The 19,501-nt window shown below is 34.2% G+C and overlaps 3 protein-coding genes across 5 annotated transcripts in view; 1 reads left to right on the top strand and 2 right to left on the bottom strand.

Moving 5' to 3' along the window:
* LOC129763618 (alpha-1D adrenergic receptor) overlaps positions 1–19,501 on the top strand; it is a 329,279-nt gene that overhangs the window by 148,831 nt on the left and 160,947 nt on the right. For both annotated transcript variants that reach the window (XM_055762858.1, XM_055762857.1), the window contains one exon: positions 18,242–18,421. In XM_055762858.1, the coding sequence (XP_055618833.1) occupies positions 18,242–18,421 (180 nt within the window). The remainder of the gene's footprint in view (positions 1–18,241; positions 18,422–19,501) is intronic.
* LOC129763621 (thrombospondin-4-like) lies at positions 1,256–2,175 on the bottom strand. The gene is made up of 3 exons (XM_055762861.1): positions 1,948–2,175; positions 1,567–1,690; positions 1,256–1,440 (listed from the first exon to the last, which is right to left on the bottom strand). Exons 1-3 carry the CDS (start codon positions 2,132–2,134, stop codon positions 1,329–1,331), a joined length of 423 nt encoding a protein of 140 aa, XP_055618836.1. The 5' UTR covers positions 2,135–2,175; the 3' UTR covers positions 1,256–1,328.
* On the bottom strand, positions 7,520–8,611 carry LOC129763620 (serine-arginine protein 55-like). 2 transcript variants are annotated; one of them, XM_055762859.1, is made up of 2 exons: positions 7,770–8,611; positions 7,520–7,679 (listed from the first exon to the last, which is right to left on the bottom strand). In XM_055762859.1, the coding sequence occupies exons 1-2, from the start codon at positions 8,609–8,611 to the stop codon at positions 7,520–7,522; spliced, it is 1,002 nt and encodes a 333-aa protein (XP_055618834.1). The 2 variants fall into 2 exon arrangements, with proteins under 2 accessions (XP_055618834.1, XP_055618835.1); XM_055762860.1 differs by having other exon boundaries at positions 7,776–8,611.

The following is a 19,501-nucleotide window of genomic DNA, read 5'->3' as shown; positions in this document are numbered from 1 at the left end:
GAATAAAGAATGAAGAATGAAGAATGAAGAATGAAGAATGAAGAATGAAGAATGAAGAACGAAGAATGAAGAATAAATAATGAATTTTTGTTTCGCAAAACTGATTTTAATGCTCTGAAGAAATCATCTTTCAAATAAACCTACTTGAAACTCCACAGTCCACAACATTGGATTTGTTCTCACGGAAATGCGTTAAAACAAGGGCAACAAACTCATAAAGGAAACCCGGAAGGATCCTATTGTGATGATCAATCAACTATCGAAACCGAAAGCTCCAAGCAACAGCATCCAGAAGCGCCAATCACAAATACTGCTTCCGAAAACAAGTTGCCTTGCAGACAAATATTCCATCAATTATGAGCTTACCGGCCGGCCCCGGAATCCAATGTCCGCTGCAGCAATCCTAATAAATCTGATTCTGAAATTCCCTCCGGAGTGGGGAAACGCAAATTTATGCTTGAATAAATAATGGAAAATGCCACTGGTTGAAAAGTTATTTGAATTGTTTCCACTTGTTTCCCGAGGAACCCGGGCAGCGGGAAACCGAAATTGGAAAACAATCTGCCAAATTATTGGACCCGCGAATGTCTCTCTCCCTTGATGGGGGAAATTATTATTTCGATGAACAAACTATACACGTTTCCCGACACATTCCCAATCGAGTTGGGTTCGCGCTGTAATGAAACCATCCATTTGCGGGGGAGGTTTTCAATTCAGCATTGTATGTTATCATTTTTTCTGTTCCGGCGAAATTTTAAACTTGGCTTCGGTTGCGTAAAACGGTGCCAGGTGTCAGAAGCCACTTGCAAGCGTTTCAATTTAAGGGGAAGCGAAACCACGAATTCATCACACAAACACGGAGTGGGAAAGTCTGGTGTAAGCTTCGAGTGGAAAACTGTATACATTTATCTATCAGGGTGGGATTTCACTGGGGCAACTTTGTGGCAATATCGAATCAGTACGAATCAGCGTTGCCTCCGTGGAATCCCACCCATCCAGACTCACAACAGGGCGTTGGTGAAAAATATTCCATAGCTCAGCTGTTTTACATGATGCTCGCACAAGATTAATTGGAAGTTTTATAACACCTGCCGGCGCACATAGCGCTTCCAAATGAAATAAATATCTCATAACTGAGGAAGCTCGCATAGCACACTCTGGGATCCACTATGGAAGGTGCGAAAGGTGAGTGGATTGGAGTTCCAGTCAATCAAGGCAAGCTGATTTCCGGAATTAATCTGATGAAACATGCAAACATGAATATAGTTGTGTTTATTGGCTTCCGCGGCAATTATTGGGGACGAATTTCGGATGAAGCGGCTCTAGATTCAGTGGCATTTGGCGGCTCGTGGTACGCAATTAACGCCGCCATCGCTGTCGAAACCGACCGGACAAGGTCCGCAAATAGCGCCGCTACCTGTGTCAACACATGACGTCTCGCTGGAATGACAGAATAAATACACGGGAAGTACATTCGGTGTTCATAGTGTTGCTCTCAAGTCAATAATCATTAGGGGTCTGATATAACTATCTGTTTTGGACATAAAAATGAATGTCACCGCTCACCTGAGGCATGGTTTATCCTTGCACCTACCCCCATCAACAAGGTTCATGGTTCCGACCGGACATCGCTCACATTTATCCATCAGAGTGCGTAAATATTGAATTTCCTCCAGCATTTCTCGTGCAACTATTTCGGGAAAGGAATAAAGGGAAAAGTCAATTAAAAACGTTTGTTGACTCCCGATATACACGGAAAAATAAACCGCTACAGTGACCTTTTCGAATGCTCAGAATGCTGAAGTGATTTGACCTTTGATCCCCTTCGCCGTTCAAAATTTTCGCTAATTGATACTTCCAAAGCTCAGAATTATGTAATCGAATCCACCGTTCATAACTGACAGCGAGGGGGAGGGGATCACGTCTGGAAACTTTAGCCCCGCTTACGTCGACACTTATCCGCTGGAAAAGGTAACTCGCTGTCCGTTTGATCCGAACCATGGCTGGTGAATTGTTTGCTGAAGTAGCCATCGCGGGCATCACCATAGCAGGTCATCGAATTGTGATTTTCCGCCGGTGAAACGATAGTCCTCAACAGAAGCGCTGCCATGAGCAGCGGTAGTGCAGATTGCATCCTTTCGAGCAGCCCAATCCGTGACTAACGTAAACTCGAGCGAAGCGCACGAGCACGAACGAACTCGCCGAACTATGAAATTTCATCCGTCCGATGATAGCGGGAAGCCAGAGATGCGATTATAGCACAGTCAGTGCGTATGTGGCAAAATGTTAACTCCCCCTAATCCACGCGGCCATACCGAGCAAAGAACAAAGATCAAAATGTGTGAGCTTCACACAGTCGTAGGAAGTTCCGGACAAAAAAAACTCAGCACTTTCAATCCACTGCGACTGCGAATCACCCATCTAATCGCGTTCAGGGACCGATTTACGGAGCGGAGCGTCTATTGACAGTGAATGGATTTATGGACTTTCTCGTTCACCGCCCAGTGAACTAGAAACTACGCCAATAGCTTCGTTATTTTAAAAATTATGTTTCTGCACGTTCTTATCGCATTAGGGGAGGTGAGCAGAAGAGGTTACGAATAAAAGGAACACATTTTCTGCTCCATTTACTGGTATTCCAGATGTTCTCCAGGGGAAACTTTCTTTTTCCCCTTATGTCGTGTCGTGTTTTATCCTAATCCAATCCGCATATTCGCTCTCTGCCGTCGTCCAAGTCCGGTGGACAACGATGTCGGGTTGGAAAGAACTGGTCAAAACCTAAGATTTATCTCGATTAAGACCATCTTGATTCTTTTATAATTTTTTGGTAGAAATGTTCTTTGTTTACCTTTTTCTATTTTTTCTATTTTTTTCTAGATTTTCCGTTTCACTGTATTGGTAATTTATTATGCACAGTCATAAACTGTGTATTATTCAAATCAAAATTAAACAAAATAAATAAATAAAATTCTAAAAATGTTAGTTGAAAAACAGAATAATTTCAAAAAATTGAGGGTTCAAAACAATAAAAATATAAAAAAAGATTAAATTAAAAGAAATACAATACAATTTATTTTGACGTAGGATTACGTCTTTCGGGAACATATTGGGGTACAAATTGAAAATCCAAAATCGAGCACATCGTGAAAATTGTCCAATTTCAAACGCTTCCTACTCAGTCAATTCGTGATGGATTGATGAAATTTTTGCGTCAATCGATTTCGGCACTCCATAACAATTTTTTATATTTAATAAAATAATATATGTCATGAAACTAACCATCGAATAATTGAAAAATCTCAACCCTTATCCTAACGGAAATACCCACTTCTGAGTGGTCGAAATTAACGTCACATGCGGCGGTTCCCTAACAACCAAGGTACTCGGGGGAAATCGAAATTGCAAATATATGCATGTCGGGGGCATTTTTATATTGTAAGTAAGGTGATTAATTCTAGCAACCTCAATTTTAGATCCAATTTGGAACTTTAATGTTGGTTGCTTCGTGAAATTCCATATCAATGACCGAATCATTATCAAAGAGTTTAATTCTTCAAACATATTCAAAATCAACAGATAGCCTAATGAAATCTTACGTCAACTATGCCGTCGTGTCTCAGACACAACCCTCCTGTGACTTTTTTCAGATACTTGAAAGTTCAAATAATTTAAAGTCCTTAAAATAAAATAAAAATTCTAAACTTAGGAAATTCGAAATACATAATTCATAACATTAAAAAAAATCAGAATATGAAAAATTAAAAGAAACAACAATTGGGAAAAATCAAAAAATAAAATTAATAAAAAAATACAAAAATAAATTTAAACCATAAATTTGAATTAAAAAAAAAGTAATTAAAAAAAATAAATAGAGATAACCAAATTTCTAAAACATGAGAATTCATAAAATTAAACTTGGAAACTGAATTTTTTAAAGTCGAAAAAGTAAAAAATCAAAAAAATTAAAAGTTGATAAAAGTTTATAAAAAAAAAAACTACAAAAAATTCAAAACAACAAAAATTGTGGATTCAATTCATTTAAAATTCATATTTACCAAAACAACAAAATTTAAAAACAATATTTGAAATATAAAAAATCAGAAACATTTAATAAAATTGAGAGTTCTAACACTTGAATTAAAAGCTAAAAAACAAAACAAAACCTAAAAATTCAGAACATTTATAACACAAACGATTAGAAATTTTAAAAACTGAAAATTCAAGAAAAAAATTTGGAAAAATAAAAATTCAGAAAAAAAACTGGACATTCAAAAATATATAAAAACGATTGATTAAAAAAATGAATTACAAAAAAATATATATTTAAAAGAGTTGGAAAATAAAAATTTGAAATAAATAAAATCAAAGATTCACAAAAACGAAAATTAAGAACAAACTTAACATCCAAAAATATTTAACTTCAAAGTGCAAAACATTGGAGATCAGAAAAATGGAGAACTAAAAAAAATCAAAATAAAGAAAAAAGACGGATGGGTAATGTCGGGGACATAACCGAAGAGACGTAGGACTACTTTTGGTCGAAACCATTTAAGGAGCACAAATTGGTCTAATAAAATGACGAGAATGCTTGGCATTTCACAATTATTTTATTGTTAATCTCAGGAGAAATAAAATGTTATTCTCTGTGATAGATGTGTAGAAATATTTCCTATCAATTGATGTAAACATCTTTGCGATCTATTGAGAAACTGCTCGAGTTATGAGCGTTTGAAACCTTTCATTATATCATCAATATCTTCTGATTAGACGTAGTACTACGTAAAACAAAAATTAATTTATAAAATTAAAAGTAAAGTAATCGAATATTCTGAAAATTGATCTTTCAACATTATTCACAAAATTTAAATTTCAATAGATTTATACACATAATTGAAAATTGAAAATTTTAATTGTTATAAAATTAGATCTGAACAAAAAAAATTAAAATTCGAAAAATGAATTCAAAGAACTGAGAGATCGAGAAATCGGAAGTTCAAACATTCAAAAACTTGAACGGACAAAAATATAAGAACTAGAGAGATTTAAAATTAAAAAAAAAGAAGAAGAACATTCCAAAAATGGAATATTGTGGTTTTCGAAAACAAAAAAAAATATTTTAAACATTTAAAACTTAAGAAAAAACAAAAATTGAAAAACAGAAAACAGAAAATTCTAAAAAGATTTTTTAAAAAAAACCTTGAAAAACAAAAAAAAATTAAAATACGAGAAATTTGAAATTTGGGAATTTGAAAAATAAAAACAATAAATTATAAAAAAAAATCAAAAAGTTCATGCAAAAAATTAAAAACACAACAATTTTGACAGCATTTAAAATTTTAATAAATATGACAACAAATTTAGGAAACAGAAAACTTAAGACATTGTAAATAACAAAAAAAATTAACATCAAAAATTTGAAATTTCGTGAAAGTGTAAAAAAAATGTCAAAAATAATATGATTGAAATATTAAAAAATGAACAAAACACAATAAAAATTTAAAAAAAATCATAAAACCGAAAAGTCAATAATTGAAAAACCAAAAAAACTATAAAAAATGAAAGTTCCAGCGATCCAACATTCAAAAAATAGAAAACACGAAAAATGAAAATTTGAACTATTCTAAATTCAATTATTTGATCAAAAAGGAAATTCAAAAAAATTCATGTTAAATTCAAAACTAATAAAAATCGAAAAAAAAGAAAATTGAAAAATATGTAATTTAACTTAAACTAAAATTCAATAAAAATGAAAAAATTGATAAATCACAAAAAGGAAATTTAAAGATAAAAACATTTATAATTTATTTATAATTTATAAATAAAATTTATAAATAAAATTGAACAAATTGAAAAATCCGGACAAAAAAAATACAAAATCAAAATTTGGAATATTGTGGTTTTTTAAAACAAAAAGAAAAGTTCAACAGAAAATTCTAAAGTTTAAAACACAGAAATATTTTTTTCAATTTTTTTTTTAAACTGAAAAACTTAAACTACGAGAAATTGGAAATTAAAAAAAATAAAAACTAAAAAAAAAAAATTTCAAACGGTTTATTCAAAAAATCAAAAACACAAAATGTTGATGATATTTAAAGATAAAAAATGGCCAACAAATTTAGAAAACAGCAAATTCAAGATATTGTAAAATGAAACAAAAAACAATAAAAAAATAACTTCAAAAATTTGAAATTTAATAAAATTGAAAAAAAAAACAAAAACATTGAAAAAAAATCAAAATCCAAAACAAATTCAGAAAAATGAAAATTAATTAATTCATAATAAAAAAAAACAAAGAGATCAAAAAGTTGAAAGTTTTAGCAATTGAACATTTAAAAAAAATTAAACACAAGTAATGAGAATTCGAATTCATTTAAATGCAATAAGGGGCTGTCCACATACCACGTGGACAACTTTAGGGAGGGTAGGGGATACGAAAATGTCCACGCTTGTCCACGGTGAGGGGGGTGGGGGTAAAGATAATGTCCACGTGGACGCGTTAAACAAATATTTTTTAAAAGTACATTCAGATTTGTTTTCAAAAATAAATAAAATCTGTTCCGCATTTTCAAGAGTATTGAAACTTTCTGCCCATTTTGAGTTCTCCATATTTATCCATAGAATGGTCATGTCGAATATTTTTCCATATCATCGAACTTCTTCACTGAAATATGTATTCTGAATGAAACTTACATAAACGGTTAGCGATCAAGCTTCCATTGGTAGTGGAGGATCATCGTTTTTAACTTCTAAGCTACGTCATATTTAAGCATAAACAGAACTCTGTGTTCTAGGTCCAGGTGTTCACGAGAGTAAATTTAACATGGCGAACTGCTGATACATTTTTATTCGCAACATCCATGCGAAACGAGTGCTATCCAAATCTCTATAATACCTGCTCAAAACAGAGTTCTGCACTTTTGTATTGAAAGGAGCAGATTTAGTACACCTTTTCTGATGGACACTACTCTCGTTCCCGAACTTCCCGAATTTGGCGACATTATCTTTGATACAGCTGAGTTAGGTATGCTCATCACCGGAGAGCAGCTTTTTAACACATTGCGGAACACTCACGAGATTCCTAGTGTTTCGTGTTCCGTCTGTTACGGATGGATCACGAAATAACCCGCGTTTCTACACTTGAAAGTTAAATCCTTGGTTTGCTAAGAATCTAATGAGGTCTACACGTGTCTAGTGCATGTCTGAAGAATTTTCTATGACGAAAAATCCCTCAGCTAACAAAGGAATGGAACCCGAAGCTCCCGGCATGATATGCGTGAGGCTAACCACTTGACAACGGGAACCACAAACATCATATAATCAGATTTGAAACAAATAGCAATGTTTCATTTCTAGAAAAAAAATGTGAGAAGGTTGACTCAAAATGACTAAACGCAGTTTTTTTCATTTTTCTTTTGTTTAATTTTTATTTTCCATAATTAAAGTAATTAAGTAACTAAAAAACATATACAATCTCCTCTCCTCTAAACGTTGTATTTACCCTGTGAACGGGACAGATTCTTCATGGAGTTTTAGAGCCAGAGTGGGAAAGTGAAGAGGATCGCGAGCGGGAGCGTGAGTAAGACTTTGAACGAGAACGACCTTTGTTGTCTTTTGGTTTTGATCGACTGGTTGAACGACGCTCCGATTTGGAACGGGAACGAGAGCGGGCCGTATCCTTGCTTTGTTTTTGATTACGTTTTATATTAGGATTACTCGAGCGTGATCGTGAACGATGGCGTAGTGTTTCATTCTTGGATTCCTTAAGATGCACAGACGAGCGCGAACGAGAGCGTGATTTGTTATCCTTTGAGTTGGATCGCGAGCGAAACCGACGTTCTGACTTTGAACGAGATCGAGAACAATATTTCTTCGCATCGCCATTGAGCGATCGGGAGCGTGAACGAGACTCGTCACGATAACGTTTCTGTCGTTCGTAGCGTGTTTTTTTCGGCGACACTGATCTGCTCCTTGATTCTGAGCGAGTGCGATAAGAACTGCCAGATCGTGATCGAGAACGACAACGCGATCGTGATCGGGAGCGACTGTCCAATGAACGAGATCGTCCACGCTTGTTACGACCACCATCGTCCTCTATCAATCGAATACGACGGCCATTCAATTTGGTGTCATCCATTTTATCGATCGCCTTCTCCATATCTCTCCTCGTTTCAAACTCGACTATTCCTTCATTTCTCCTTGGCCGATGGGTATCGGCATAGATGACTTCCCCGGCTTGACGAAGGTAGTCTTTTAAATCCTGCCAGCTTACACTTGATGAGACATTCTTCACAATCACACGATACTTGGACCTTCTCGGAGGCCCGTACCGAGATCCACCCCGGGCCTTTTCAGAGCGTCCACCCCGTCGTACATCACCTCCACGGGGTTTCCCTCTAGCTTGCTCAACGGACACCCTTTCGCCCAATAGATCTTTGCCGTCCAATTCATAGACGGTATCGTCCACATCTTGGTGGTCCTCGAATTCCACGAAAGCATATCCGTTTTTAATCATGATGTCACATATCCTTCCGTAGCCTTTGAAGAACCGTTCTAAATCACGTTCCCGTGTATCACGGGGTAAACCACCAACGTATACTCGTGAGCCAACCATTTTCGATTGATTTTTTTGGTTCTTTTTCACAACGTTCTGTTGATTGAATCTGTTGAAACTGTCTGATGAATCTAGCCAAAGTACAAGCTTTTATATCGATTAATATCTCAAATTACTACCCATGCTCGGGTAGATTATTCGGAGTTTGCGGTATATTGTAATCATTCAAATGGATACACTAGATCAGGTAAGGTTTTTTTTGTTTTGTTTTGTTGCTCCTTACGTTGCTGGGTTGGACGAATAATCTACCTAGACTGCACGCTCGTAGCGTATTCGAGAAGAGCGCAAGTATATCAGGTATTGCATAACATTATTGTGAAATTTTGTGTAATTTAATATACAGTGACTCAAATCCGTAATCGTACTCTACCATGCAGATCTCTTTTCCCTTCTTTTGAAAGTCGAAAACAAGCTTTCGGAACATTCTATTTAGATAAAATCATAGTGTCATATGAGACTTAAAAGGTTTGCTATCTGTTTCCAAATTAATGGTTTTTATTTCTCTAAAAGTGGCGAATGTATGTACTAATGTATGAAAATTGACTCAAACTCATATTCTCAATTTTCTTATCCCATCTTTAGTATTGTATCCTTTGTTCATTGCAACTATTTTTAGCTGCCTTTAGCCTTATCTGCGAGTTTTTTGGTGTATTCGGAAGAAATATTTATGTTTGTACATATGCTCGTTTTTGATTGCGTGTTGGCCGTTGATCGTTGAGCGTTGAGCGTTAGCGTTTAGTCGTTTGATCGTTGATCGTTGACCGTTGACCGTTGACCGTTTCCGTTTCCGTTTCCTAGAAGGAAAGATCAATCATTTGGAATACGCACTTTTAAAAAATCAGTCATAATTAAAATTATTATTATTATGAGCACCGATGAGTTAGCCTATTTTAGCGAAGACATTTTTGTTAGAACAAGTTTGCGTAGCAGGTATACGAAAGCCGTCAAAGTTGACAGGAAGGATTCATAGAAGAAAAGAAAACAAAAAAAAGGAAAAGCACAATTAAGTGAAACCGAGAGTTGTGAATTTGATAAAAAGTATATTTTTTAATTGAATTGATTGAAAAGAAGTTAGTATAGGTGGATTTGTAGTGCGTATTCTGGATGTGAAATTTTCATGAAATTACAGGGAGAAATTAGGAGAAATTTAAGCAAGGCAAGGCAAAATACTGGAAGCGTGGAAAAAATCAGGAAAATAGGTGCGAGCACGAGAACTGAAAAAGAAACTGTTTTGTAAGCATAATAATATTATTGAATTTTTGTAAAATTTGAATAAAAATATTTTTTAGTTTGAGCTGATCATAAAAAGGACTGCTTCGAAATTAGTTTCTGTATCCGCAACAAAACTCAAAAAAACATGAGTGATGTGGAGTTAACCTCAAATCGCACCAAATCGGATGAGCTGGACCTTACGCTTACGCCTTGTGCGGCCTGTGAACAGACGTCAACGGAGAATGAGTCAATGATTGGATGTGACTCGTGTAACCGATGCTTTCACTGCGTGGGAGTGACAGACGCTATCAAGAAGGAGAAACGATGGTTCTGTCAGGAAGCTGTCTGCCAAGAGACAGCAAGAAAATACCTGAGGCGAGTGGAGAATAAAAAACAAACTCTCAACGATCAAGAACAATGTGAAAATTGCGATAAAATTCTTCCTACGCGTTACCAAATGTGGTTGAGAACACTGTTCCGAACGGGCTGGGGCAACAATGTGCTGGCCCCAGTAAAAGGCAGCTCGCAGCGCGCAGCGGAGTAACGAAGAAGTTGCCACTGTTCACTGGGAAGCCAGAAGACTGGCCGCTCTTTTATGGGACGTATCAAGCGTCGAATGAGGCATGCGGAAAGCGTGAGAGGTCAACTGATTCTACCGAGATCCGTTCCAAAAGCCGTTGAAAAACTCCGTTAACTCTACGGTCGACCGGAACTAATACTTCAAAGTCACCTCTACCGGATTAAAAAGCTTGAATCACCGAAATCAGATAAACTTATGTCTTTCATTCCTTTCGGAAATGCCATTGAACAGCTGTGTGAGCACCTGGAGGCCGCAGGTCTGCAGCAACATCTTATTAACCCGATATTAATCCAAGATTTGGTTGATAAACTTCCAGCCGGTGATAAGCGTGAATGGATTCGATATAAAAGGAGTAAGCAAGAGGTGACGTTGAGAACGTTTACAGATTTTATCGCACAAATCGTGGATGAAGCGTGCGAAGCAAATGTAAGCTTGGAACAGAAATATGAACCGAAAGCTACAGGCACTTATCGTAGCCACCACGGGCGCACCGGCGACGGCAATAAAAGTGGATTTAAAGAGAAAGCAGTTCTGTTGAACCACGGTGTCGTGACTAATAAGTATAGCAACACTAATGAGAAATCTAATCAAAGGCCATGCAAAGCATGTCAGCGAACAGATCACCGTTTGAGATTCTGTGAGGACTTTCGCGGGTTAACTTATGCAAATCGTATGGTCATCGTAACGAAATGGAAACTCTGCAAAATTTGCCTAAATGACCACGGAAATGCAACCTGTAAATTTAAAATTCGTTGTAATATTGGAGATTGTAGAGAACAGCACAATCCATTGCTCCACCCGGTGGAAAGTGCGATCGGAACAACTGCACACATTCAAACTGCAGACGTCATACTTTTCCGAATGATTCCATTGCAGCTGCACAACGGGTCGAAGACTATAACAACGTTGGCCTTTTTGGATGAAGGCGCCTCGATCACGCTGATAGAGAAGTCGCTGGTGGATAGATTGGGTATCGTTGGAGTTCCAGAAAAGTTAACTATGACTTGGACTGCGAATATAACCCGTGAAGAAAAAGGATCGGAGCGGATGAACGTATTGACGTCAGGCATAGCGGGCGAAGAAAAGATACTGTTAAATTCTGTTCATACTGTAGAAAATCTGCGTCTTTCAAAGCAATCACTGAACGCAGGAACGATTGTTAAACAATATGCGCATCTGCAGAACCTTCCCATTACGTCGTATGCAGAGGCTCGCCCTGGTTTATTAATCGGGATCAACAATATAGATTCTATCGCGCCACTGGAAGTAAAAATGGGTGAACCCGGAGAGCCTATCGCTGTTCGCTGCAAATTAGATTGGACCGTGTACGGCCCGAAGCAACCATCCACGTCAAATGCAATTGGTCTTCTAGGATTTCATGACATCGTTAAAAAAGAAATTTTGCATGATCTTATAAAAACTCAATATGCTCTGGAAGAATCGGTAGTGGCGGTGAAGAGAGACTAGAAAGAGGATGAACGAGCCTTTAGCATTTTGGAACGTACAACAAAAAGAATTGACAATCGTTTCGAAACTGGGCTTATTTGGAGTGTAGACGATGTAACTTTCCCCGACAGCTTCCATATGGCGGTGAGACGCATGAAACATGAAACAACGGAAATTAGATAAAGATCCAATACTCAATGAGAACGTTCAGAGGCAAATTTTGGACTATCAACGAAACGGGTATGCCCACCTGGCTACTCCTCAAGAAATTCAGGAGACTGATCCAGGTAAAATTTGGTATTTGCCTTTAAATGTCGTGTTGCATCCTCGAAAACCAGAAAAGGTTCGTCTGGTGTGGGATGCCGCCGCAGTCGTAGAAGGGGTGTCTTTAAACTCGCTACTATTGTCCGGGCCGGATCTGTTGGTTCACTTGATAAATGTTCTCACGGGATTTCGGGAGCACAGAGTCGCGTTTGGTGGTGATACACACGAAATGTACCACCAAATAAATATCATCGCAGCTGATAAGCAAGCACAACGTTTTGTGTTCCGGATGAACAAATCAGATCCTCCAAGCATCTACGTAATGGACGTAGCAACATTTGGGTCGAAGTGTTCTCCATGCTCGGCCCAATTTGTGAAAAATAAGAATGCGATGGAATTTGCAACCGAATATCCGGACGCTGCGGGTGCAATCATCAAACGTCATTATGTTGATGACTATTTTGATAGCGTTGACACTGTGGAAGAAGCGATCCGTCGAGCCAAAGAAGTGGCCTTCATCCAATCACGTGGAGGGTTCGAGATCCGCAATTGGGTGCCGAACTCACCTGAGTTTCGTCGAAGTTTGGGAGAGAAAGATGCGGCTCCAGACATTCATTTCGGGCGTATCAAGTCGACCGGAATCGAAAGGGTGTTAGGTATCATATGGAGTCCAGATCAAGACACATTCTCGTTTTCTACAGAGCATCGCCAACATATTCAAGAATACCTGAAAGGTATCCAGCGGCCGACAAAGAGGACTGTACTTAGCTCCGTCATGGGATTCTTCGATCCTTTAGGACTCTTAGCTCCTTTCACAGTTCATGGAAAAATATTAGTCCAAAGCCTTTGGCGGGCTGGCTGTTCGTGGGATGAAGCAATAGATGACGATTGTTGGGTGATGTGGAAGCGATGGATTGGTCTGCTACCACAGGTGGAAGCGATCAGGATACCACGATGTTATTTTAGGGATTTTCGTTGGTCGGATATCGAATCGGTGGAGCTGCACATTTTCACGGACGCTAGTGAATACGCCTATGGGTGTGTCGGTTACCTACGAGCAATCGTGGATGGCAGTATCATATGCTCATTAATCATGTCACGTTGCAAAGTCACACCGCTTAAGCGGCAATCGGTTCCACGTTTAGAACTGATGGCAGCAGTTTTAGGAGCAAGGATGCTTCACTCGATCCTCACCACCCACTCCATCAAATTTGATCGTTACGTCTTATGGACCGACTCACAGACTGTGCTAAGTTGGATTTGTTCAGACCAACACAAGTTTAAGCAATTTGTCGCGTTCAGAATCGGCGAAATAGTGGAGCTGACAAGACCGACCGAATGGCGCTGGGTTCCGTCAAAGTTGAACGCTGCCGACGTTTTGACTAAATGGGGGCAAGGCCCTCCTCTTCAAAGCTGCGGTCCCTGGTTCACCGGGCCCAACTTTCTGTATGAATCCGACAAAAACTGGCCCGCTGAGACTTTACCAATAGATCAGACGTCAGAAGAAGCCCGTTTGTTTGTGTTACATCATGGTGTGACATTAGTTCAAGGGGTGATCAACGGAGAAAGGTTCTCTCGTTGGACAAAGTTATTGAGAAGTACGGCGATGGTGTTGCGATTCCTCGCCAACTGCATCCACATCGAAGGAAACGAAGAATCCGAACAAATGAAGTGTTCAAGTTTGCCCCAAAACGTGCGGTCGTGTGTTAAGAATCACTTTAACCTACCGAAAGAAAGATTGAGGTGCTACAAGTGAGATTGCCGTTTATCAGCATATGTTTTTACGACATTTGTTTTTTTTTTTACAAGGAGGTTTTGAATCCGGGGTTGGACTACATATTCTGTACCTCGACCAAGAGGAAACTCTTATCAAAACGATCAATGGCATGGTTGAAATCACAAGCAATAAGTCTTCCTGCTCTATATTTGGAATTGAGCTTGACAATTCTACGTTTCATGGAATTAGCCGCATTGAAAATATTTTCTTCAAATTGGAGCATTTTAGGCATTCAAAATATTGTTTTCTTTGTTCTAATTATCGTTTCAATATCCTCACTAGCATCTAGCATCCAAAGTTCAGTAAAGAAGTATGCCTAAACCTATTGGTTGTTTTTTATTCGAATGCTTTCGACACATTTTTTTTGAATAGTACCTCAATTAGCTTCAATCAAAACAGTTTTCAATTGTGCTAAATCATTTCAGAAGTCTTCAGAAAAATTCTTTTCCATAGACACTCGTTTTTCGGAGATTTTCTGCAGGCGAATTACATTTCAGATATTATTTTATGTGTCGTTTGATTATAGATTATTGATTCCGCTGTGATTTTTTTTTCTAGATTGTGCAGTGTTTACAGTACATTGAAGTCATCGAAGAAATGTTTCTAATTTCAGTAGGATTATTTAGGGTGCAAATGTCGGATGGAATCAATAGTGTTTTCGTTTTTGCTTTGGAAACACCTTTAGAAAAGCAGATAAGTATTTGTCGTTGGTTCTCTCGAATTTTCCCGAAAATCGATTTTGAAGGAGTAGTATTTTAGGCTTAGTACCAGTTATTATAGTGGGATAATTACATAAATGATTAAATAGGTTTCCATACGTATTAGAACAAATGCGATGAAAAAGAATGAATTTTTGTTACAGTAACTTCAACCCACCATTTCATACAGTTGCCATAACCGAGCTTTTTTTTTTTCAAACTCTAAGATATATTGGTAGGAAGAGCGTGATGCAATTATTTCCATTTTTTCAATTAAAATATATGGAAGAATGTCCACGTGGACAACAGGGGAGGGGTATAGTCAATGTCCATGCTTGTCCACGGTTGGGGAGGGGGGAGTCTAAAATCGTGCTTTTTGTGTCCATGTGGTATGTGGACAGCCCCTAACTTTAAAATGTGAAATAGAGAAAACAAATCTTAAAATAAATTAAAAAATAAAATAGTGAAAATAAAAAAAAAATTGAAAACATGTTAAATTAATTAAACTAAAATTCAAAGAAATATTTAAAACTTGATAATTAACAACAAGGAAATAAAAATAAATTAAAAAATGAAAATTGAAAAATAAACCAAAAATAAATACAATAAATTTAACAAATTGAAAACTCGGACAAAAAAATTGAAAAGCAAAATTTAAAAACATCAAAATAAAAAAAAAATAATTCAAAAAAAGAAATCTAGTTCAGAGTTCTTAAAGTTAAAAACTAAAAACGTTTCAAAGAACGAAAGTCTAAAAAGTATAAATTTTAAATAAATTGAAGTTTTGAAAAAAATAAATATTTTTTGTATCGAAAGGGTTTAATAAATTGTTAATTCTGGACATTAAAAGTTTAAAGAAACAGAAATTGAATTAATTTGTAATTGAAGGTATTTAAAATCGAAAATCAAAAACTGGTAAATAATGTTAATTTACAAAAATTAATACAAGAAAATAAAAAAAAATTATTCAAATATATTAAAATTAGAAAAATAATTTACAATAGATAACAAAAATAAACAAAAAATAACCTTCGAACAAATTAAAAAAAAAATAATAAAAAATTAAATTTAAAATAATAAAAAATTATGAAAATCTAATACAAAATATCAAGAGTCGAAAACATTTATAATTCATAAACTTTAAATTAAAAATAAAAGAAATTCAGATTAAAAAAAACTTAAACTTTAAAATCAGAAATTGGTAAATAATGTTTATTTACAAAAATTAATACAACAAAAAAATATATTTCAAATATATTTAACAATTAAAAAAAATACAATAGATCAAATTCTAAAAAAAAAAATAATACAAAAATAATAATACAAACAATTTTCCAACAAATTTCAAAAAAATAAAAAACTAAATTTAAAACAAAATATCAAGAGTCAAAAACATTTATAATTCATAAACTTCAAAATTAAAAATAAAAGAAATTCAAGTTCAAAGAAAGCTTAAACTCTAAAAAAATAAGAAAATTCGAATAAAACAAGAATAAAAAAAAAATCAAATTACAAAAAAAAATCGCGAAATAATGAATTTGAAACATCGTTATTTGGAAAATACATATTTAAAAAAACGAAAATACTAAAAAGCGGATAAACTAAATAAATCACCTAAAAACCAAAAAATTGAAATTTTACAATTGAACATAAAAATATAAATAATAAGACTTATAAAATAACACATAGAGAATTCAAAACCTTTCACAATTTTGAAATATAACAGTCAATTCAGGGATTAAAAAAGTCTAAATATGCAAAATTCAAAAATCAATTTTGAAAAACTGCGAGTTTAAATTATTGAAGATTAAAAACAACATTGAGAGATAATTTAGAAAACTTAAAATCAATTAAAGAAAAATTAGACAAAATAAAAAAAAACCTGAAATAAAACAAAAATCGAAAAAAATGTATATCGAATAAAAATTCCAAAAAAATTCCAATTAGTTAATTTGTTAATTTGTCAATTTGTCAATTTGTTAATTTGTTTATTTTTTTAATTTGTTAATTTGTTAATTTGTTAATTTGTTAATTTGTTAATTTGTTAATTTGTTAATTTGTTAATTTGTTAATTTGTTAATTTGTTAATTTGTTAATTTGTTAATTTGTTAATTTGTTAATTTGTTAATTTGTTAATTTGTTAATTTGTTAATTTGTTAATTTGTTAATTTGTTAATTTGTTAATTTGTTAATTTGTTAATTTGTTAATTTGTTAATTTGTTAATTTGTTAATTTGTTAATTTGTTAATTTGTTAATTTGTTAATTTGTTAATTTGTTAATTTGTTAATTTGTTAATTTGTTAATTTGTTAATTTGTTAATTTGTTAATTTGTTAATTTGTTAATTTGTTAATTTGTTAATTTGTTAATTTGTTAATTTGTTAATTTGTTAATTTGTTAATTTGTTAATTTGTTAATTTGTTAATTTGTTAATTTGTTAATTTGTTAATTTGTTAATTTGTTAATTTGTTAATTTGTTAATTTGTTAATTTGTTAATTTGTTAATTTGTTAATTTGTTAATTTGTTAATTTGTTAATTTGTTAATTTGTTAATTTGTTAATTTGTTAATTTGTTAATTTGTTAATTTGTTAATTTGTTAATTTGTTAATTTGTTAATTTGTTAATTTGTTAATTTGTTAATTTGTTAATTTGTTAATTTGTTAATTTGTTAATTTGTTAATTTGTTAATTTGTTAATTTGTTAATTTGTTAATTTGTTAATTTGTTAATTTGTTAATTTGTTAATTTGTTAATTTGTTAATTTGTTAATTTGTTAATTTGTTAATTTGTTAATTTGTTAATTTGTTAATTTGTTAATTTGTTAATTTGTTAATTTGTTAATTTGTTAATTTGTTAATTTGTTAATTTGTTAATTTGTTAATTTGTTAATTTGTTAATTTGTTAATTTGTTAATTTGTTAATTTGTTAATTTGTTAATTTGTTAATTTGTTAATTTGTTAATTTGTTAATTTGTTAATTTGTTAATTTGTTAATTTGTTAATTTGTTAATTTGTTAATTTGTTAATTTGTTAATTTGTTAATTTGTTAATTTGTTAATTTGTTAATTTGTTAATTTGTTAATTTGTTAATTTGTTAATTTGTTAATTTGTTAATTTGTTAATTTGTTAATTTGTTAATTTGTTAATTTGTTAATTTGTTAATTTGTTAATTTGTTAATTTGTTAATTTGTTAATTTGTTAATTTGTTAATTTGTTAATTTGTTAATTTGTTAATTTGTTAATTTGTTAATTTGTTAATTTGTTAATTTGTTAATTTGTTAATTTGTTAATTTGTTAATTTGTTAATTTGTTAATTTGTTAATTTGTTAATTTGTTAATTTGTTAATTTGTTAATTTGTTAATTTGTTAATTTGTTAATTTGTTAATTTGTTAATTTGTTAATTTGTTAATTTGTTAATTTGTTAATTTGTTAATTTGTTAATTTGTTAATTTGCTGCAAAGAAACAAAAAAATTACCAGTGCCCACTGTGCAATAGCTTGTATCTCTGTAACCAGCATCCCGGCGGACAGCTTATCTCTCTGTGTTGGTAGCAAATGAAACCCAATGAAGATTAATTTGATTTCCTGCTGTGCGCCGTTTCGTCGTTCGTGATTTCTCTTTTATTTATTCGTGTTTTTTTTTTTCTATTTTCAGGACATCCCACTGCACGTTGCGATGATTTCCCATCTGTTGATCGCGTGGGACCGGAAGCGGTGGCTAACGGATCCGCTCAAAGTCCGGCTGCCGGCGTTCGTGTGCAGCTGTGCCTCTTGGCTGGCCGGAATGGTCATCGCGCTTCCGTATCCCATTTACACCACCTATTTGGATCTGGGGGTGAGTGGAGTTTTTTTTCTTTCTGTCGATTGCTTTGTATTGTTATTTGAGCCGAGTCCTCGATGCGTGGCTAACTGTCAGAATGGGTCGGGTAGGGTGGAAATTGATGTTTATTTGCAATGCAAATAACGGTTAGCGGCGGACCTGAAGTTGGAAGTTGATTAGCATTTTTGCTCGAGAAGAACTAATTATGATGGAAACCGCACAATTTTTATTCGTTCGATCGACTGTTATTTTCCATTTGCTCTGATTGCAGTCTATTCACATTGCGCAGTGAATAACTGCTTTCGGCAGATTCAATGTTCAAGCCTTTTCACGAAATCTTAATTTGAATGCGAATCAATTTAATCCCCTCGAATGATAGAGGCGCATTGATTCCTCATTGAATTTATTCGTTGATTCTCCCTCAAATTTATATGGACGCATAATTTATGCTTTCGTTGTTAACGCAAAACTAATATTTGTTTTTCGGCGGAATTCTATTAGGTGTACATTGTAGCCGGTAATGAGCAAACGTGATTTCGACCAAATACCTATTTTGTTTAATCATTAGTCTGTGACTGGCAGTTCTGTGAATAGGCTGATAATGAGTTTCGCTGTGGTTAGCGGTGAATTCTTTTAGTAGATTACAACCCAAACTCGTCATATGAAAGGATATTATTTTTCGGATATCGCTCTTGATTAAACATTCGTCAATATTAACGATGCTGTTGGAATCGATTGGTGCGCAAACATTCTGATTGTTACATAAACTAGTGAATATTTGTTTCACAGCAACTGTAGAATCAAATGATGAGATTCAAATAATTATGCACAGTCAAAATTATCAAAGAAATCTAAACATTCTAAGGATTTAAAATCGAAATTTAAAAAAATATAGAAAATTGAAAAAAATTAAAAATAGAAAAATGGTTCTCAAATGGGGATCAACACTAGGGTAGGAGCCTACCCGTTGGTCTCAAATGTTCCTATCTCACGCCTCCACGAAGATCATATGACGACATTTTTAGATCGGGCGTGAACTGGAAACACACACCTGGTCTTGGCTCCGAGAACGGGTGTCGAAAGTGGCTAAGTGAG

Source organism: Toxorhynchites rutilus, chromosome 1, assembly GCF_029784135.1.
Source record: "Toxorhynchites rutilus septentrionalis strain SRP chromosome 1, ASM2978413v1, whole genome shotgun sequence".
In the NCBI taxonomy this organism is placed as follows: domain Eukaryota; kingdom Metazoa; phylum Arthropoda; class Insecta; order Diptera; family Culicidae; genus Toxorhynchites; species Toxorhynchites rutilus.
Note: the sequence above shows the minus strand (reverse complement) of the source record. Positions and strands in the feature narration are given on the sequence as shown.